At 37.8% G+C, this 22,553-nt stretch overlaps 1 protein-coding gene across 6 annotated transcripts in view; it reads left to right on the top strand.

The window, feature by feature from the left end:
- The window catches only part of MRTFB (myocardin related transcription factor B), a 219,214-nt gene that overhangs the window by 6,832 nt on the left and 189,829 nt on the right, over nucleotides 1–22,553 (top strand). For 2 of the 6 annotated variants that reach the window (XM_061152870.1, XM_061152869.1), the window contains exon 2: nucleotides 2,729–2,793. Coding sequence is in view for 3 of the 6 variants with exons in the window: in XM_061152868.1 (XP_061008851.1) it covers nucleotides 12,998–13,090 (93 nt within the window). In the remaining 3 variants the exon portion in view is untranslated. Of the gene's footprint in view, nucleotides 1–2,728; nucleotides 2,794–3,048; nucleotides 3,154–12,919; nucleotides 13,091–18,730; nucleotides 18,766–22,553 lie in introns of those variants that run through there. The other 4 variants (XM_061152867.1, XM_061152871.1, XM_061152868.1 and 1 more) reach the window with 4 other exon arrangements.

The following is a 22,553-nucleotide window of genomic DNA, read 5'->3' on the forward strand; positions in this document are numbered from 1 at the left end:
TCTTTTCACATGCTTAACGGCTGTTTCTTTTCTATGAACTATTTGTTCATGCCCTTTGCACATTTTTCTTTTGAATTACTTTTTCTCTTAACAATTTCTAGGAATTTATAAATTAAATCAGGCCTCTGTGATGCGAATTGCAATTTCCTCAAGCTTGTCATTTTTCAAAAGTTTACTTTAATATATTTTGGTATAGAGAAGGCTTTAAAGCTTTTTCTTTAAATTTTAAGCAGTTAATATTTTATGGATTTTTGAGTCATGAAAAGGCCTCCAAGAATTTGGATTTCACCCATGTTTCTTTTCTCTAAGGATTTTTTTTCCCTTTATGGTTTCATTTTTACGCTTAAATCTTTGATCCATTTAGAATTTATTCTAGTATTCAGGGGTGATATATAGATTCAGCTTTATTCATATGGCTGCGACTAATTTTTAGCCATTTGTTTCAGAATAGAGTACACCTTCATTATATTCCAGATTTCCAGATATTTTGGGAGACCTCTCTGGGCTTTCTGGTCGGTTCCATTAAGTCTTTCTATTCCTGCACAAGTACACATTATTGGATTTATAAAACGTCTTAATGCCTTGTAAAACTAGTTTGTCCTGTTGCCCTTCACTTTCCTGGCCATTCTTGCTTGTTTATTTTTCCATGTGAACTTTAGAATCATTTGTCAGTTCCGGAAAAGAAAAACACACTTTAAAAAAGTTGAGATCATGTTAAATTTGTAAACTAACATAGGGAGAATTGATATCTTTCTGATATTGAATTTTCCATTCCAAGACCATCATGTTTTTTTCATTTGTTTGGTTTTACTCCTGATTCCTAGAGCACAAATTTTTCTCATACAGGTTTTTCCCATTTCTTATTAAATTTATTATATGTGTGTATATTTATGTGTATTGGAGAAGGAAATGGCAACCCACTCCAATATTCTTGCCTGGAGAATTCCATGGACAGAGGAGCCCAGTGGACTACAGTCCATAGGATCACGAAGAGTCAGACACGACTGAGTGACTAACTTGCATTTTCATTTCGTATTTATATGTATGCCTATATATACATATATGTATGTTTTTATAAGTGAAGTCTTTATCTTTTCTAAGTGGTTTTGATTGTATGAAAGCTATTTATTTTTGTGTAAGTATAGAAAGTGATATACCTTGAAATTCTAATTAGTTTTTAGCGAGCATTAAATTCTGCAGACTCCCTTATACTTTTTTTGCCTGAAGAGAAAGAAAGCCTTGGAAGTCAGGCTTGCAGTTAAATTCTATAGCTGCATTTATGAGCTCAGTGGACATCTGGGGATCTGTTTGACTCCTCTGAGCCTCGGTTTCCTAATTAGTAAAAGGAACAATTCTGGCTTGGTAAGAATGTTTGGAGAATTAAGAAGAATGTGAAATTCATCACTTAGTGCCACTTCTGCCACCGTCACTGCCAACAGCAGCATGGATTGAGGTTGCTGTTCTCTTTTTCTTCTTCCTCTTTCCCCTCTCACCTGTAAAAGAGAAACACATTGTAAAGAAAAGTAATGAAACAATACCAGACTTGAAATTAAAAGTAAACTGTGATTCACCCCAAGCAGGATAATCAGTGTCCTTGAGAAAAGAACAAACTCAACCCAGCATTTGAGGCCCCTCCTGCCTCTCTTTCTGACCTTGCTGCTGGTTGCCCTCTCGGATACTCCCCGACCAGAGGCTGCGTAGCCTTCCCCAAAGGCCCTGAGTTTCCCATCGTGCCATCCCTTCCACTTAGGATGTTCTGTTACCTAATTCTGCCACTTCAAATGCGTGCTGCCCCTCACCCAATAAAAAACAGGATTTGTCTCCTCGTGTCGCCCGTCTGTCCTCTAGCTTAGCCTTGGTAGACTGGAAGCTGTGAGGAGAGAAACTGTCACGTCCACCAAAGAATGCAGGACACCTGGGAAAGAGCAGACAGTCAGATGTTTTTAAATAAATGAATAATTGATTTAGATCTTTCTTTGACTCGATGGACAGGAGTTTGAGCAGGCTCCGGGAGTTGGTGAAGGACAGGGAAGCCCGGTGTGCTGCAGTCCATGGGGTTGCAAAGAGTCAGACACGACTGAGCGACTGAACTGAACCTGCCTTGTGTCATATGCCTGGGTAATTCTTCTGTCACCCAGTACATTGTAAGAATGTTGAAGATAAGGATTATGCCATTTCTCAATAATTATAGTAATAATGTGGTGATAGAGGTGGTGAGAGGCAAATGGATTTATTATGTAAGAACAAGTAATAATAAAAGTGAAAACTAACAATCATCGAACATTTTACTGTGTCCCAGAAATTGTTTTAAAGTCCGTGATGTAGATTATCTTTCATAACCCTCAGCCGGCTTAGGAGTTGAGTCCTGTTATTAGGCACTTGGGGAAACCAAGGCACATGGGTTTATGGACTTGCTCAGGAGCAGACAAGCAAGGAAGTGGTAGCGCAGAGACTCAGGCACGTGTTCTTAATCTAGCAACCCAGCTTTTCACCTGCTGTGAGGTTGACTACCGTTAGGTGTAGGTTCTTGAACCATTTAGGGAAAGTTATTCAATTGAACTTGAACCTGCTCACTTTTCTGCCCAATCTTCCCATTTTAGTAACTTCTATTTTATTCATTCTGATTTCTCTCAGACTTGATGTTCTCTGAGAGACCTTCTCTGACCACTCTGCCTGGCATGCCGTAGATGTTCAATAAAAAGTAATTTTAACTGTTTTTTCCCTCTAGGTTCCCAGTAAAGGTGCTAAGAAAGAGAATGTGAGACAGGAAAATAATTAAACATTTTTACTGAGGTAAGTTTTTTATGATTTAATTTTTTTAAAGAAAACGTCTCTTATGTAAAAAAAATTTCTCTCCATACCTGCTTTCTGGAGATTACAAGAGGGAGATTGTTGTTTTAGGAGTGTGTCAGTTGATAGAACCTGGGGTTCTTAAGGTGGTTGCCAGAAATGTGGGCTTCTGATTAAGGTCATTTGGCTCCCTTACTTCTTTGACTTGAATCTTTAATAAATTTCCGTTATCTCATTGTTTTAAAGCCTGGTGCTGAGAAGGAGATCCCACAGGTGGAAATCTGTGAGCTGTTTGGTGATTATACACACTTGCAACGTTCAGTGAAAACTTTTGATTTTAAAGTAGGGATTTGAAGCCACTTGGTGAGATTGCAACACTTCATTTTCTTAAATGAAAATGTGTTGTTTATTTTCTTGCAGTAATGAGAAAAAATTTCCATCAATGACACCTACCTCCTGCCACCCAGAAATGACTGCCATTATTATTTTGATGAAACTCCATTTAGAAATTTATGAATATAGAAGTATTTACATACACAGCTTTTAGTAAATTGGTCTTTTATTTAATGCAAGAGTATATTTTATATATCTCTACACATGAATTGTAAAAGACGTGTATAATCATATATAATCATTTTACTGACATTTGATTATTTAGAGGCACCATACTTTAATTGAGTCATTCATTTGATGACTGTTTAGATGGTTTCTAGTGGATAATAGTGTGTCGAACAACCCTGTACCTACATCATTACATGCTTGTTCATTTATCTTCTTTGAAGTATACCTACTGGGTCATAGATGATACGCATTTTAAATGTAGGTGCTTGTGGCTAAACTGCCCTCTGTAAATAAAGACCCCTCCCCAACTGAAGTTCACCAGAGTCCTGTTTTTCATGTCCTTATCCACACTGAGTTTTGTTCATGTGTTTAATGCTTACCCGTCCAATAGGAGGAAAAAATGGTGTCTTTGTGAGATCGCGGGGCTTTTTGTTTTCAATTGTATTTGTTTATTTTGGGCTCTGCTGGATCGGCGTTGCTGCACTCGGGCTTTTCTAGCAGGGGCCACTCTTCACTGCGGTGCGCAGGCTTCTCGGTGCAGTGGCTTGTCTTGTGGAGTACTGGCTCTAGGAGCTTGGACTTCAGCAGCTGCGGCCTGTGTTATCTTCCCAGATCAGGGATTAGAACCTGTGTCTCCTCTAGCAGGTGGATTCTTTGCCATTGAACCACCAGGGAAGCGAGATAGCAGGGTTTCTGACTGGAGTAAACCTTTCATGTTTAAAGACCTCTTTCATCTAATAGCCTTACTTACATAAAGAATTTCCTTATTAAAAACATGCATGTGATTCTTGTGTGTATGTGAGACACTCTTGGACTTTAAATGTGATGAAAATGTTGAAATATGTTGAGTTCTTTGTTTTTAGGTCTATTACCCTGATTGAAAGTGAAAGTCACTCAGTCGTGTCCGACTCTTTGACCCAGGCCAGAGTACTGGAATGGGTAGCCTATCCCTTCTCCAGGGGATCTTCGTGACTCAGGAATTGAATCGGGGTCTCCTGCATTGCAGGTGGATTCTTTACTAATTGAGCTATCAGGGAAGCCCCATTACCCTGATTAATTCATTATAAATATTTTAAAATTGTTGTTGTTCAGTCACTAAGTTGTGTCCGACTCTTTGTGATCCCATGGACTGCAGCACACCAGGCTTCCCTGTCCTTCACTAGCTCCTGGAGTTTGCTCAAGCTCATGTCCATTGAGTTGGTGATGCCATCCAACCATCTCATTCTCTGTCGCCCCTTCTGCCTTTAGTATTTCCCATCATCAGGATCTTTTTTTAATGAGTTGGCTCTCTACATCAGGTGACCAAAGTAATGGAGCTTCAGCTACAACGTCAGTCTTTCCAATGAATATTCAGGGTTGATTTCCTTTAGGATTGACTGGTTTGATCTTCTTGCTGTCCAAGGGACTCTCAAGAGTCTTCTCCAGCACGACAGTTCAAAAGCATCAGTTCTTTGGCGCTCAGCCTTTATGATCCGACTCTCACATCGGTTCATGACTGTTGGATAACCTATAGCTCTGACTATATGGACCTTTGTCAGCAAAGTGATGTTTCTGCTTCTTAGTATGCTATCTAGGTTTGTCATGGCTTTTTTTCCCAAGGAGTAAGCGTCTTTTAATTTTGTGGCTGCCGTCACCATCCACAGTGGTTTGGAACCCAAGAAAATAAAACCTGCCACTGTTTCCACTTTTTCTCCATCTGTTTGTCGTGAAGTGATGGGACTGGATGCCATGATTTTAGTTTTTTGAATGTTGTTTAAGCCAGCTTTTTCACTCTCCTCTTTCACCCTCATCAGGAGTCTTTAGTTCCTCTTTGCTTTCTGCCGTTAGAGTAGTATCATCTGCATATCTGAAGTTGTTGATCTTTCTCCCAGCAGTCTTGATTCTAGCTTGTGATTGATCCAGCCCAGCATTTCACATGATGTACTCCATATATAAGTTAAATAAGCAGGGTGACAATATACAGCCTTGATGTATTCCTTTTCCAATTTTGAACCAGTCTGTTCCATGTCTGGTTCTAATTGTTGCTTCTTGACCTGCATACAGGTTTATTAAGAGGCAGGTAAGGTGGTCTTATGTTCCCATCTCTTTAAGAATTTTCCACTATTGGCAACTAACTGATATTACTGAGTTAGGTGAATATTCATTCACATGTATGCATATGAATGCCAATGTTGAGTTTCATCTGTCCAGAGGATTTTGCCAGTTTCTGATATGAATATGAGCTCTAACTTTATGTTTGTTTCAGATTTTATTTCAAATAAAAGTTGCCTAAGAAAGGTCTCGCATGAAACAAACATGTACTTTGTCATTGGCTTACTGTTTGTTTTTTGACTTAATTGAAAGCCAGTTAAAATTCATCTTTTTCCTTGATATAGAATGCATCTTCTTATATTGTCTTTCATGTGGGTGCTTTTCTTTTCACTCCAGGTTAACATTGTTGAGGCTTGGACCTAGTGTGTTTTATGCACCAGCTTACATCCAGCAACTACTGTGATACCTGGCATGTACATGGCAGACAACTCAAATCATTTTTGTAGGATTAATGATTGGTCAATATCATCATTGTTAAGTTAGAATTAAGATGCAAATGAGATGTGCCTTTAATTTTAATTAAGAAATTTAATTTCTTGGAGAAGAAAACTAGCACCTGTGATGTTTAAATGCACCTAAATCTAGATGTATATAATTGTAGTGACATTTGCTACCATAACCTTTTGTGATGTTTTGTTTGGACTGTTGATTTGGACTCTGTCCAATTTCTTTGCAGAATCATACATACAACTGTGTTTTAAATCTGCTTTTTGTTTTGTTGCTATTGAGGGGAAAGTAACTATATAAAGTAGGTAAAGTACTTGATCTGCTATTTACAATATGTTTCATATTATAAAGATGGGAATATCTTTCAGTTATTTGAAGACAAGGATAAAGTAAATTATAATGGAGAGAAATTGAGGTATATTTTAATTGTGTAGTTGAGCATTTGTTAAAAGTAAAAGTAGAGAAGTGGATTGGCAGCCATTAAGAAGAATGTGTAAATCTTTGTCCAGTATCCTGCCTGTTAAGCGTTTCTGACTCACAACCAGTTTTTCACAGCCAAAATAAACAGAGAGAGTGGAACAATTATCTAATAGATTTAGGCAATGTTGAGGATTCTTATTTCATACACTTTGTTTCCACTGGAGTATGGGCTTCTAAAGAATGCATGTGCTAGTTTTAATTAGTATTTTAGCAGTAGCTATTTGCATGTAAATTTTTTTTAATTTATTAAATAATCCCCTAGCAGTTTTTATTTGTACTTTAACTTTCTTAGCAACTCCTTCCTTAATAAATCTAAAGTTATTAATAAATCTAGGCAGGCTTGAAAGGAAATTATTGAGTCTTCATTTAGTAGGGTCTAAATTAATTACATTTTCTGGACTTTATCCTCTATCTTATTGTGGCTAGTGGTATGATCTTGTATTTGGTTTCTAAAATAAGTGAAGTTCTATGTTCTTATATTTCTTTTCTGCAATAGTATAGGAAGTTCCTTATATTATAGCTTTCATTTCACTGATGACTAACTTTCTTTAATTGCATGCTTTAAAACCCTAATTCTAAAAATACTTCTGAAAAGTGAGGCATTACTAGTAGTAGTTAAACTGGCGTCTTAATTAAACTTAAGACTTTATCATTTATTTCTCCTCTGAGCTGCGTTTGTAAAAATTTTTATACTGTATTTAAACAGATTTTAAGACATTCTTAGGCACTTAATGGGTTGGATTTTATGCATTTGCAACAGTTTCTTCCTATTTTAGGCATAAAGCTTAAAGTTTAGACTGGCAGTGTAAGTGGTTATTTGATTGGAAAGTTGGAAAGAAGAGAAGTTCTGTCTTCATATACAGGATTTGTGGTGGTAGAATATTCACATGAAACTGTTTCATGGTCAGGGTGAGAGTACTGAACTGCAGTAGGAGGGCAAAATGAGTGCTGACGTGTGGTATAGAGAACATCTCCCAAGCAAGGGCAGCACTCGGCCTTCCTTCTGTAGCATTTACAGTGAGTCAGTCCCTCGCAGAGGTTTTATTAAATTCAGAGTCTTAGGGGGAGAGTTTGGGGAAGAGGGGTAGAGAACAGAAGCTTTGGGCTACAAGTTCCGTAATGAACAGGTGCTTGGTGGAGCTCCCCAGCGGTAGGCCTCTCCAGCCTCTGAATGTCCCATCCCCCTTGAGACCCTGGACGCTTTGTGCTGTGATAGAACTTGGTCTGGAGCTGGGCGGAAGGAGTCTTCCGTCTCCCACTGCAGAGTCTCAGTTCACTCCAGTTCAGTCACTCACTCCTGTCCAACTCTGCGACCCACGGTCTCACTGCAGAGTCTGGATGCCCTCTAAATAGACTCCGCCACGCAAGTATGAGGTAGTGGTGTCAGGACAAACGCGGGAATTCCACATGAGCTTTACCTCTGTAAAGCCTGTTTGTTCAGAGAGGACACCTAATTCACGGTGCGGGTCATGTTTGCCTCTGTTAAACCCAGTAAGTTTTGTTGTAAGTAGATTTCAGTTTGTTTTAATGTAACAAAGTTTTTTTGTCTGAATCTTCTGGCAGCCATCTCTCAAATGTTAACGTTAATAGCTGTCAGTGGGAGGGGTATCCGCCTACATCTTTTCTGCAGTGCTTGAAACCATCCCACTTCCTTTTTCTTTTTCCTTAAGAACTGATTACTGACACTTGGGAATTATAATCAGATTTCATCAATCTTTATGGAAAGGTTACCAATTATTGCACTGAAAAATAGGCATTTGTCTCTAATAGTAAGTATTTCTCTTGGTATGTCTCTCTCAGTTCATTGCATTTAAATACCTCTTAGGTGAATGAATGCTTTGTGTCATGCCCTGATTTAATACATTTAAAGCAGACTTTATTGATGGCTTTCTTACTTTCAGTTATATGGGAGGGGGAATAATTTAATAGAGAATTTTCATAGGATCTTTTGGTTGCTTAGATGTCCTTGAGGTAGAAAAGAATGACTGGTATCAGTTATTTCTGTTGTGATACAAGCTCCAGAATCAATATTTGCCTTGAAGAGTTGAGAGCAGTGAGGATTTTTACGGTGGGGATGTACATATTGAGCATTGGGCTGTACCTTCGGTGTGTATTCTTTCATTTTGTTCTCTAATGACTCTCAGAGGCTAGATTCAGTCACTCCAGTTTTAGAGAATAGAAGGCTTGGTTATGAGATTTGTACTTGGCACTCAGCTAGTACATTAAAAACAAAACAGTGACTTGAATCCAGATCTCTCTGGCTTTTCTTGTCACAGTTCTTAGAGTGGCTCCATTATCGTCGATTAGTGAAACGTTGGGCGGAACGAAGAAACAGCCGCTTTATCAGCACCATCACCCTCGTTCTCACCCTCCCCTCTGGTTCTAATGTTCTTCAGCATTAACTGGCGGAGTTTAGGAGCCTGCCAAGGTGTCTGGCTCATTGTGTTCAATACAACATAGGCTTGTTTAATTTAGCAGTGCTCTGAGATGAAAGGTTCATGACGGCCAAGTACAAACAGACCTTCTGTGGGATGTTAATTTTGTTATAGGAGAGAATGCTTGTTTTTCCTTGCTCTGTGTTAATAAAGAAGCTGGCACATTTTCTCATCAGTTAAAAAGGACTTTGACGTATTTAAATCTGTGTAATCAAAGGGAAGTGAGTGGTTCTGATAAACATTTTTCTTTGTGCAGTTTTTGGTTAATTCCATTTTATACCTGCCAGCAAATTGCAGTTTGTGTGCTCTTTTGTTCTTTTCTTCTTTTTTTTTGAATTTGATTTTATGATTGGTCGCTGTGGGGATTTGGTGGTAGGAAAATAAATCATTTCCTCATTTGAACAGATTGTGTGTTTGTGTGTGTATGTGTGTTTATGACAGGTTATCCTGTAGTAGGCAAAGTGATTCAGTCAGGCCCCTGCACAGAGGTGTCACTATATGATTTTGTGTAGTAATTTTTTTTCATAATAGCTCTATTGACATGTAATTCACATACCATAAAGTCCACCCATTTAAAACATAAAATTCAATAGATCTTACTGTATTCACAGAGTTATGCACAGATCCCCAGTCTCATTCCAGAACACTTTCATCACCCTAAAAAGATCCCCCAGACCGAGTAGCAGTCAATTCCCAGTCTTCCCTCTCTTTAGTCACTGGCAACCACCGTTCTACTTTCTGTGTCTCTGAATTCAGAGTATGTTATGTAAATGGAATTATACAATATGTGTGACCTTTTGTGTCTGACTTCTTTCACTTAGCATGTTTTTGTGGTTTGTCTGTGTCATAGCATATATAAGAATTCATTCTTTTTTGTTGCTAAATAATATTCTACTGCATAGATAGATAACATTTTGTTTACTCATCCGTTGATGGCCACTTAGGTGGTTTCCAGGTTTTGACTATTGCGAATGCTGCTGAGAACATTCATGTCTATGTTTTTTGGGTGGACATCTGCTATCATTTCTCATGGATGTGTACCTAAGAGTAGAATTGCTGCCTCTCATGGTAACTCTATATTTAACTTTTTGAGGGACTGCCAAACTGTTTTCCAAAGTGGCTGTACTATTTTACATTCCCATCAGCAGTGTTAGAGGATTCCATCCTAGCCAACACTTATTATTTTTTGTTTTGTTTTTCATAGTAACCATCCCAGTGAATGTGAAGTGGTCTCTAGTGGTAATTTTGATTTGCATTTTCCCTAATGGCTAATGATGTTCAAAATCTTTTCATGAGCTTCTTGGTCACTTGTATATTTTTTAGAGAAATGCCTATTCATGTTCTTTTCCTATTTTAAAAATGGGATTGTCTTTTTATTGTTGAGTTATAATATTTTTGTGTATTCTAGATTTCTTTGTATATTTTAGATGCACCCCTCTGCCCTCCACATAAGTCTTTATCAGAGGTATGAATTGTAAAATTTTCCTCCCTTTCTGTGGATTGTCTTTTCCATTTTTTAAAAAATATTCTTTGAAGAAGTTTTTTAATTTTTGAGAAGACCAACTTCTGTTGTCTTTGGTTGCTTATGTAGTCTTGCCTCTGTTTGAAATTTTCTGCAAGTTAAAAAATGCACCTTATTTCTATACATCTGATTTTAAAAGTTGCTGCAAAATTAAATGATCAGCTGTTAACTAAACAATGGGTAGAGGTATTTAAACATCTTTCATATTTTCAAATATTCTTATCTAATACAAGGTGAGAGGACCAAGTTTCCTAACCTAAAACCCAATGTGCATTTTTTAAGTTAGAAAAAATGTCTTTCAGCGTTCTGCCTAGCTCAGAATGCATGGGACAGTCTGTGAACGTTTTAAGTATTTTGTATGTACTAAGCCCTTGACTAGGCTTGGGGATCCGGAGGTGAGTAGGCCGTGGCTCTATCCTCAAAGAACTAGAGCTCACATGCCAAGCTAGAAGCATCCGCAGACAGTGGAGACCCATGGAAGGGAGGAAGGAGTACTCTCCTGTATCTGAGTGAGAATGCCTCACTGAAGAGTGGACACTTGAAGCAGCTTTATTGAGATATAATTCATGTACCACGAAGTCACCCATTTGAAGCATGCAACTCAGTAATTTCACTATAGTCACAGAGTTGTGCTCAATGTGAAAAGATGGGTGGCAATCAGAACTTTCTGTTGGGGTCTTTGATTCTCTCCTCCAGTTTCTTGCTACTGTGTACACCATGTGTCTAGACCAGGTGTTTTGTAGCCATGGTATTTAGGATTCTTAGTGTAATAAAATGTAAAAATGGGTGTGATGACTTTGATGCCTAGAAGTGAACCTAAAGAAAACCACTTTACTTTCTTCAGGTTTTCAGAAAGAAAAATATCCTGCTTACCAGTTAGTTCAGCTTTGGACGGAGAGGGGGTGTGTGTCTCTCTCTAAGCTAAAGCCCAGGTAATTCCATTCAGTCAAAGCATAAAATGTGAGGCAAGGAGTAACAGGTGCGTGGCTGCAGAGCAAGATTGATTGTACAGAGCTGGGTGTGTCCTGTTAAGGAGTTTAGATTTTGTCCCTGTTGATTCTGGAGCCACTCTCCAGCAGGGGGAGTGTGATGTAGTCACTCTGGCCCCTGTGTTATGGATGCTGCATGTGGGGGCAGGACTGGAGACCAGAGACCCATTAGACTGTTGCGTTAGTCCAGTAAGAGTCAGTGAGGACCTGAACTAGGGTATTCGTGGCAGAGTTGCATAAGACTCAGTCTGGAAATGTTTAGGAGCTATCAGTCAGGAATCCTGGCTACAAGTAACAGAAATCCTCCTAAGTTTAAACTATCTTAAGTTAAATGAGTGAAGTCGCTCAGTCGTGTCTGACTCTTTGCGACCCCATGAACTGTAGCTCACCAGGCTCCTCCGTCCATGGGATTCTCCAGGCAAGAATACTGGAGTGGGTTGCCATTTCCTTCTCCAGGGGATCTTCCTGATGCAGGGATCGAACCCAGGTCTCCCACATTGCAGGCAGACGCTTTAACCTCTGAGCCACCAGTTAAAAGAGTAATTAATTGGAAGGTTCTTGGAGAAGGTTGTAAAAGATATGAAATGCTGCAGATACCAGAACAACCTAGGGACCTTGGGGATTGGAAGAGGTCTCATCATCACAGGTACTCTTTCTCCCAACTCTGGGCCCTTGGGCTTCTGCATAGGGCAGGGGCTGTCTTCATACTCTCCTACCAAGAGGAAGAAAAAGCTCCTCTTGCCCAGCTCATTTTTAAAATCCTAGGGGCTCTCTTGGCTTTGAATTTTGTGCCTTCACCAGGCACTGGGAGGGGGTCTTTGGAAGCTGTCTACCACCATCACGTTGGGAGTTCCCAAAAAGAGGAAGGTTGTTGTGGGCAGAGCCAGCCGTGCACACCTGCTTGAGGAGTACTGAGATGGAGGAGATCTGAGGAGGAAGAGTGCCTCCCACGTGTGTGTCTCTGATAGCCTGTGATGGCACCGTTGCCATCTGAGAATGCGAGTTCAGGGAGCAGGCACACCGGAGTGCCGTGAGTTCAGTTTTAGACCAACTTGGACTGGGACCTGGAACTAATCACAATTTGCAAGTTACATATTTTTATGATTATTTGACTGGTTTGGCTTTCTTCATAGTTAAAAGTCTTGTGAGGACAGGAACTGTCTTGTTTTCTTCATTCTGAACTTCCAGAGCCCAGCATAGTATACTTGACACATAACAGGTATTCAGTGAATATCTATGTGAATGATCCAGGTGAACACGTTCAACAGGCAGCTGAGTGTACAGTTTGGATCTCAGTCAAGGACAGGAAATATGGATTTGGGAGTTATCGATTTGGGAGGGCTGTGTAGTGAACACAGTGGCTAAGGGACTGTTATAAAAGTTCAGATACTGTGTAGACCTGAAATTTTCATGTCCAGGTAATTATGCCTTTTTTCTTTGCCATGCCAAGTATTATCAGTAATTATCCACTGACAATCCTGCTAATTAGTTTTTTAAATTTCATGACTAAAATTAGATTTGTGATAGGTAGAGAAATAAAGGTGATAAAGACAGATTCTGTTTCCTTTTAAAAATAACTGACTCATAGGATGAAACCTTGGATATGATTTCAGATCACTCCTGTAAGCTCTCACAAAAGATGTTTATAAAACACTTGGAACAATACAGATTGTACTAAGAAAATGTGCTTTGATCAACTCTGGAGATACAAAGCAGGGAACTTAATAAATCAAGTCCTATTTGTGAATGGAACGGACTGGAAGTTCACCTTAAAAGTAAGAATTGAGTTCATAGCAAGACCTAAGTTTTGTTTCTGAATAGCAGATGTTAACTTATTTTCATCTTTTATGTGAAAAAAAAAAAAAAATGAATTGCAGGTTTCAGATCTTGGCATCTTGAAATCTGACTCCTGATTGCTATCTCTTAATAGCTTTTGGAACACTAGTCTAGAAATGGAATTTGACTTTGGTTTTTTACCCTTTAATTTTGAGGTGAATGTGCTGCCAGCTCTGTCTTTCCTCTATATTCAAGAAAACCAAATCACAGGTAGCTTGGATATGGTATAATTTTTATTATTTAAATATTAGAAAAAATAGGGTCTTGTTTATCTAGAGTAGTAATATTACGTTGACACTTGGGAAAGATGGTTTTTGGGGTTTTGTGCTTTTTTTTTTTTTTTCATTTTAATGCATAAATAGAATTACATTACTTTTATGAGCTCAACGCTCTCAGCCTACCACCTTGCCATATGACAAGATATTATAGTAAATTGCATGTATTTTAAGTGTCTTTGTTTATTGCCTAGATTCCTTTCTTACCCTCCTAGTAGAGATGTGAGCCATATTCGTTTATTTAATTTTTCGCCAAAGAACTTTAACTAAATTTGCCTGACTCCCAATGCAGGCAAGTGTCTTTTAGCAAGTTAATTTAAAGGAGCATTTCTAAAAACTCAACTTGCATAGATTATAGCATCCCAGCTTTTAAAATTACTGTTAAGATATATGTTTAAAATAGGACACAGATGATTTTCTTTTGGTTTATAGATTAATGCTTATTCTTTAAAATAGTTTCAACACATATCTGATAGACTGAGACTCTGTGCCTTCTGAATTTTTCCAAGGCTCCTTCAAGACTGGGAAAGAGAATACATTTCAGATCTTAATGATGAAGTCAAAATTATGAGTTTGACTCCTGCATAAACTAGTTAAGTTATAAATGGGAAAATCTCCATGCTGAGACCCCAGACCTCAGCACACTGTATCCTTTTTGAAATCAGTTACAGAGCTGAAATGAAAGAAGGCTGATTTCTGGAGATACCCCTTATCAGCTCCTGGAGAATAAAAACTTTAAATACCTCTAATATGGTTTAGCTTATTCTGTATTCTGAAATGATTTTTATCAAGAGGTTCTTACCTTCATTCTTTACTAGTTAATTTTTCAGAGGTAGCATCATTCAAAATAGAAAAGTTCACAGCCTAGATGTCAGAGAGGGGTTCGTCAGCAGCCGTTATGGATGGGGGTGAACAGCAGCCCTGAGGGAAGAGGCCTGAGTCTCTCACGCAGCCGGGCCTGGGGCTTGTCAGGGCTACTTCTGGCTGCTTCACTTTCACATATGCCGTATCTCCACTCCTTAGTTCTTTGATTTTTTTTTATGACTAATAAATATAATTTTATCATATATGTTAATATAACTTTGTCATATAATTTTATTACCATATCACTCATGATGAAAGTGAAAGAGGAGAGTGAAAAAGTTGGCTTAAAACCCAACATTCAAAAAACTAAGATCATGGCATCTGGTCCCATCACTTCATGGCAAAGAGATGGGAAGACAATGCAAACAGTGAAAGACTTTATTTTGGGAGGCTCCAAAATCACTGCAGATGGTGACTGCAACCATGAAATTAAAAGACGCTTGCTCCTCGGAAGAAAAACTATGACCAACCTAGACAGCATATTAAAAAGCAGAGACATTACCTTGCCAACAATGAAAGCTATGGTTTTTCCAGCAGTCATGTATGGATGTGAGAGTTGGATTATAAAGAAAGCTGAGTGCCAAAGAATTGATGCTTTTGAACTGTGGTGTTGGAGAAGACTCTTGAGAGTCCCTTGGACTGCAAGGAGATCCAAGCAGTCAATCCTAAAGGAAATCAGCCCTTAATATTCATTGGAAGGACTGATGCTAAAGCTGAAACTCCAATACTTTGGCTACCTGATGCAAAGAACTGACTCATTGGAAAAGACTCTGATGCTGGGAAAGATTGAAGGCAGGAGGAGAAGGGGAGGACAGAGGATGAGATGGTTGGATGGCATCACCGACTGGATGGACCTGAATTTGTGCAAGCTTTGGGAGTTGGTGATGGACAGGGAGGCCTGGCATGCTGTAGTCTATGGGGTCGCAAAGAGTTGGACACAACTGAGCGACTGAGCTGAAAAGTAATTTTAAAAGCATTAAATAATGTAGAAGGAAGAACATCCAAATAGTTTATCTCTACCCAGATTTAGTCTAATTAAGGAAGGATTTGTCTGAATTATGGAAAGTTTAAAACAATTGAAATGCACCTCTGATTAAGTGTGTGTAGAATTTAGGCAAATGTATTGCCTAGAAGTTATAAAGACTGGTGATTCTAAATAATATATGCATACTCTCTATGTAAACTGACATTTCTAATGGACTTTAGCTGTGATTTCTGTAGTTTAAGTAGCTGATGAATCTTGATTATGCTCTCAGTAAACAGTCTTTCTCACTAGGCAGAGAATGCAGACACTTTTCAACCAGTGCTTGCTCCTGTGTTAGTCATACCTTAATTTAATAAGTTTTATTCTGCATCTCAGAGGTAGTGAAATAGTGTGCAGAAATGCTTTTAAGGGTGGAAGTGTGTAGTTTGTAGGCTTCTTTTACAGATGTGTTGTCCATGAAACCTTGTTTATAGAACAGCTCATCTTCAGACAGCAGTAGAGGTCTGGACTGGCCCTCACATGGGTTTGGGGCGCTCCATTTGAAACTGTTGTTCAGGCTGTCGTGAATGAAAGGTCGAGTCTGGGAAGTAATGAAGGATCAATTACTCGTCCGTATATCCTATTTGTTAATACTTTATACTGTATTATTTACTTATGTGAAAAGCACAGGTGCAATTTTAAATGTTTGACACCACCGTACACATGGTCAGAAGTAATAATCACACTGGCAGCGACTCTACCCTGTAGCTCTAAGGCAGTCTTTTCATCTTAGAGGAAAGACTTTGCTTGACTTGCCAAGATGATGATAATGAAGAGTACCCAAAAGCCGAAGCGAGGGAGAGAAATGATCATATATGTCTAGTCCTGTCAACAGCGTTGTTCTCTCTTCCATGTTAAGACTTACAGTCCAATTTTAGAGAATAGTAACTGCACTGAGGATAAACACCGAGCACGCATGGTCGCACAGTCCACGTCCTCAGACAGGTGTGGTCCCTGTGGGGGCCTGGCCTGGGAGACTCACTGCTAAGGAGTTCATCATGGGGAGTAGCTCTGTCATCTTGTTCAGGTTCTTAAGGTCATTGACGCTCCACCAGTCTGTGAAATGCTTCATCACAGAATTGCTGTGAGGGCAAGTGGAAGTGCTGCATCTGAAGTGGTTAGTACAGCACCTGGCATGTTATACATCGTCAGTAGATGTTAGGTGACGGACATTAACAAGAGGGCAGTAGTGGACGGAAGAGGTGTTGTGAAGAAGCACAGATTCGGCTCTTAGCTTTAGTGGAACTCCACTGCGACAGGTGTCATTTTACCTTTTTAATTAAAGTAAATATTGGAGGCGAGTTGGAGAAGCTTCAGAACGAAAACTTCATGTTTACCCTCAGCTGTTGAATGTCTCTCCTTTTTGGACATGTTTCCTACCCTTTTACCTTAAAAAAATTTTATTTTCATTTTTACAAATCTGAAAAACAAAAATGAGAAGTTAAAATTACAGAATACAGAATATGCTGGTTGGTTTTTCGTCTTTCATTTTAATGGTTATTGCGTCTCTACAGGAATGAAAATATTCACAAACTATGCTCACAGAACTTGTGGTCTGGAATGCTGTGGTGACTGAATATTTAGGAGATTAGCGGTGTTTAATGTGGATGTGAATTTGGATATGATGTGTTTAGAACATGTGACAGAATCATTTTGTCAGTCAAAATTTACTAAAAGCTTATCATCTGATAAAATTGTTCCTTTGAGAACAGAAAACATGATAGTTAAAGACAGCTTAAAATTTTTAGGAAAGGAATAACAGTTTCTAAGGGAATCTGAAGCACAGTACATCAACAGTTTTCTCTAACAAGGGATATTTATTGATTTTTTTTTTTGTCCATTGCATGAGTTCATTGGATTCTTTTATTTAAAAATCCTAAAAGAGGAGTACCACTGCACAAGAGAAAATATAGTATAGATTTTCAAATGGATACCCTTGATAAGCTGTAACCTGTCGTATATATTAATGGCAAGAGGTGTGGACCTATTGAGTTTTGTTTGTGATGAATAAATAAGCTTATATCTTCTATCCGATGTAATTACCATCTCTGGTCCAGTTGACATGGAATTCTCTAAAATCAGCAGAAGATAATGTGCTGTGGCATAGTATCTCGTTTGATACTAACAGAGACTTTACTTAAAGTTGCCTAGTTGTTATAGATAATTAATTAATTATGGGTCTTGCTACTTGTTTTTCACATCTTTTTATACTTCTAAACTGGCAGAATCTCTTGGAGATGACAAGCTCCACTCTGTGTATGGAAGTACTTTTTTTTTTTTTTTTTTTTAACATTTGTCCTGAATTCACTTAGGTTTCAAGAGATAACCTTTGTTGTGGAATTTTAAGCTGTCAGTGTATAATTCTTTATTTATCGTATCACTGGCATTTATTATTTTAACTTTATATTAGAAGAACCATCCTATTTCCATTGATACTCTTTAGTTGTATTATTTAAATGCAGTGACTAAAACCTTAATAGGCTAGATGCAGAATGGCTTTGTAATTTGCTGCTGACCATGCTGCCTGAAACCCAGAATGTACAACAATGACAGAGTACATGTGCAGTAAATGTTTATTTGAATTAATGAATTGCTCTAGGCTAGCTTGTGGTTATAATATTTTCAAAATTAAGTGACCAAGCATTCAGTACTGGTAGTTGAGCTAAACATTTGGGCTTTGTTTGAAGCCAATAAACAGACCGCTGTGTAATCCAGGGAGACCAGTCTGTTCACTTTTCCGTCCAATAGTAATTTACTTTTATAGTTGTGTTTATATAGAGTAAAGGTCAAAAGAAAAGATGTATTTGAGGCAGTTATATCAATTGCTTCACTACAATGAAAGATTTCAAATATGCTAATGAAAAAGGGGCAATTTAGAATGGATACTGTAAAATATAAGCAGTTATTTTTTCCCCAGCTTTATTGAGGCATAATTGACCTGCAGTAAATGGCATGTGTTTAAAGTGTATGATTTAATCTGTTCTGACAAACATATACACCCTTGAAACCATCACCACAATAAGAATATTGAAAGTATCCATGACTGGCAAAAGTTTGTGTTCCTGGTAATGCCACCTTCACACCCTTCTGCTTATATCTCCATGCAGCCACTAATCTGTTGCTGTAGATTAGTTTGCATGTTCTAGGATTTTATGTAAGTGGATTTATGTATTCTGTACTCATTTTTGCCTGGCTTCTGAAAGAAGCCACTGTAACTATTTCAAGGTTCATTCATGTTGTTGAGTGTATCAGCAGTTTTTTCCTTTATTCCTGAGAAACATAGATACTCCACAGTTTGTGTATGTATTCACTGTTGATGGTCATTTGGATGTTTCCTGTATAGACAATATAAATAAAACTAATCTGAAAGTTTATATACAAGTCTTTGTATGGACATATGCTTTCTTTTCTCTTAGGCAGATACCTAGGAGTGGAATGGCTCTATCATATGGTAGGTTATGTTTAAGTATTTTAAAACCATAAAATTGTTTTTCAAGTTGTCATGTCCTTTTACATTTATCACCAGCAGTGCATGAGAGTTCCAGTTACTCCACATCTCTGTCAGCAGTTAATATGGTCAGTCTTTTTAATTCTAGTCATTCTAATAAGTCTGTTGTGGTATTATCTCATTGTGCTTTTAATTTGCATTTTCCTAATGACTAATGTGTTGAGTACTTTTTTATGTGCTAATTTGCCATTTCTCTGTGAAAGGTCAGATCTATTATTCATTGATTATATTTTTTTGTTTTCTTATTGCTGAGTTTTGATAGTTCTTTATATATTCTATATACAGATTCTTTATTAGATAAATGATCTGCAAGTATTTTCTCCCAGTATGATTTGTCTTTTAATTTTCTTAACAGTGTTTTTCAAAGAGCAAAAGTTCTTAAGTTTGACGTTCAGTTTATCAGTTTTTCCTTTTATGGGTTATGCTTTTGGTATCATATTTAAGAAATCTTTACCTAATCCTTGATCATAGAGATTATCTCCTGTTGTCTTGTAGAAGTTTCATAGTTTTAGGCTTTACATTTAGGGATATGATCTATTTTGACTTGATTTTTGCATGTGATACAAGGTGTGATCAGAGTTCATATTTTTTGCATATGGATATCTGGTTGTTCCAGCACCATCTATTGAAGTGACCATTCTCTCTTCACTGAATTGCCTTTGCACCTTAGTCAGAAGTCACTTGTGGTCTATTTTGGAGTCTGTTTTGTCCCATTCATCTTTTGTCTGCCATTATGCTTCAACTATGCTGTAATTATTGTAGCCTTATACTCAGGCTTGAAATTTGGTTGTATTAGTCCTCCAACTTTGTACTTTTTTTTTCAAAGTTGTTTTGGCTATCCATATAAAATTTAGCATCAGCTTGTCAGTGTATACAAAACAGCCTTTGAGAATTTGTTCAGGATTGTACTGAATCTGTGTGTCAATTTGGGCTTCCCAAAATGAAAAATGGAAACAGTGACAGACTTTATTTTCTTGGGCTCCAAAATCACTGAAGATGGTGTTTGCAGCCATGAAATTAAAAGATAATTGCTCCTTGGAAGAAAAGCTATGACAAACCTAGACAGCATGTTAAAATGCAGAAATATCACTTTACTGACAATGGTCTGTATAGTCAAAGCTATGGTTTTTTCCAGTAGTCATGTGAGATGTGAGAGTTGGATCATAAAGAAGGCTAAATGCCGAAGTGTTGAACTGTGGTACTGGAGAAGACTCTTGAGAGTCACTTAGACAGCAAGATCAAACCAGTCAATCATAAAGGAAATCAACCCTGAATATTCATTTGAAGGACTGACGCTAAAGCTGAAGCTCCAATACTTTGGCCACCTGATGTGAAGAGCCAACTCATTGGAAAAGACCCTGATGCTGGGAAAGATTGAGGGCAGGAGAAGAAGAGGGTGACAGAGGATGAGATGGTTGGATGGCATCACTGACTCAATGGACATGAGTTTGAGCAAGCTCCAGAAGATAGTGAAGGACAGGGAAGCCTGGTGTGCTGCTGTTCATTGGATTACAAAGAGTTGAACAAGACTGAGTGAACAACAAAAAACAAAGATGGCACTAATGGTAAAGAACCTGCCTGCCAGTGTAGGAGACATGAGAGACACGGGTTCAGTCACTGGGTCAGGAAGATCCCCTGGGGGAGGACACAGCAACACACTCTAGTATTCTTGACTGGAGAATCCCACGGACAGGGGAGCCCTTACGGGCTACAGTCCTTAGGGTCTCAAAGAGTTGGACACTACTGAAGCAACCTAGCACATATGCATGCATATGTCAATTTGGAGAGAATTGACTTCTTAGAACAGTATTAAGTCTTCCAGCCCATGAAGGTGTTTTATTTCTCTCCTTTATTTATGTCATTAATTTCTCTCAGCAGTGTTTTTTAAAGTACAGATCTTGCTTATCTTTTGCCAGATTTAGGCCTATTTCATGTATTTTGGCCTTATTATAAGTGGTATTTTTAAAAATGTCAGTATAAAATTGTTCATTACAGTTGAGAAATACAGTACAATTTATGAAAATACAATTTGATATGTATATGTTGGGATGGCCAAAAGATTTGTTCAGTTTTTTCCATAAGATGACTCTGGTAATGCTTAGTTGTCTTTAACCTCATACAAAACAGTTTTCTTAGATTGTATTTTGATAGCTATCATCAGTGTGCATTAAAAAAGAAACTTAAATTGGTGAATTTTTCTGTAGTCATTTTAATATTGAAGATGGAAGGAAAAAAAGCAACGTTTTTGGTGTGTTATGCTTTATTATTTCAAGAAAGGTAAAAACAACTGAAATGCAAAAAAATATTATAGCATATGGAGAAGATGCTGTAACTGAAAGTGTCAAAAGTGGTTTGTGGTTTCATGCTGGAGATTTCTCACTGAACGATGCTCTGCATTCAAGTAGACCAGTTGAAGTTAATAATGATGAAATCAAGACATTAATTGAGAACAGTCTGTGTTACACCCGTCTGGAGACAGCTGACATACTCGAAATATCCGGATCAAGTGTTGAAAATCATTTGCACTGGCTTGGTTATGTTAATCATTTTGGTGTTTGGGTTCCACGTAAGTTAAACAAACAAAAACAAAAAAACCTCCTTGACTGAATTTTCACATGTGAGTCTTTACTAAAATATAATGAAAATGTTCCATTTTTAAAATGAATTGTGATGGGCAGTGAAAAGTGAATACTGTACAATAATGTGGAATGGAAGAGAACAGGGGACAAGCAAAATGAACTGGCACCAACCACACCAAAAGACTGGTCTTCATCCAAAGAAGGTGATCTTGTGTATATGGTGGGATTGGAAGGGAGTTCTCTATTATGAGCTCCTTCTGGAAAACCAAGCAAATCCAACAGTACTGCTCCCAATTAGACCACCTGAAAGCAGCACTGGAAGCGAAGCATGCAGAATTAGTCAACAGGAAACGCACAATCCCCCCTCAGGGTAGTGCAGGACCACCTGTTTCTTTGATGACCAGGCAAAAACTATTACTACAGCTTGGTTGTTAAGTTCTGATTCATCCACCGTATTCACCAGACATTGCACCTTTGGGTGTCCATTTATTTTGGTCTTTACAAAATTCTCTTAATGGAAAAAATTTCAATTCCTTGGAAGGCTGTAAAAAGGCACCTGAAACAGTTCTTTACTCAAAAATATAAAATGTTTTGGGAAGATGAAATTATGAAGTTGCCTGGAAAGTGGCAGAAGGTAGTGGAACAAAATGATGAATATGTTGTTCAATGAAGTTCTTGGTGAAAATGAAAAATGTGTTTTATTTTTACTTAGGAACTAAGTAAAACCAAAGGAACTTTTTGGCCAACCCAATAGATCTTATATTCTGCAACTGTGCAAAATTCACTTATTTTCTAGAGTCTGTTGCATTTTCTATATAAATAATTGTTATTCCTCATCTTAGAGGGAAATTATTCAGTTTTTCATCATTAAGTGATGTTAGCTGTAGATTTTTTTTTGTGGATTTATCAGGTTGAGAAAATTCTCTTCTATTTTTAGTTTGTTAAGAGTTTTCTCCGGAATGGATTTTGTTAGGTTATGTTTCTGCATTTATTAGGATAAATGTATAATTTTTATTAATTTGTTAATGTGATAAATTACATTGAATATATTTCAGATTGTAAGCCAGATTGCATTCCTTGGATAAACCCCATGAGGTCATGATATATTATCCTTTTTATATATTGCTGGGTTTGATTTGCTAAAATTTTGTT

Source organism: Dama dama, chromosome 10 (genome assembly GCF_033118175.1).
Source record: "Dama dama isolate Ldn47 chromosome 10, ASM3311817v1, whole genome shotgun sequence".
Lineage (NCBI taxonomy): Eukaryota > Metazoa > Chordata > Mammalia > Artiodactyla > Cervidae > Dama > Dama dama.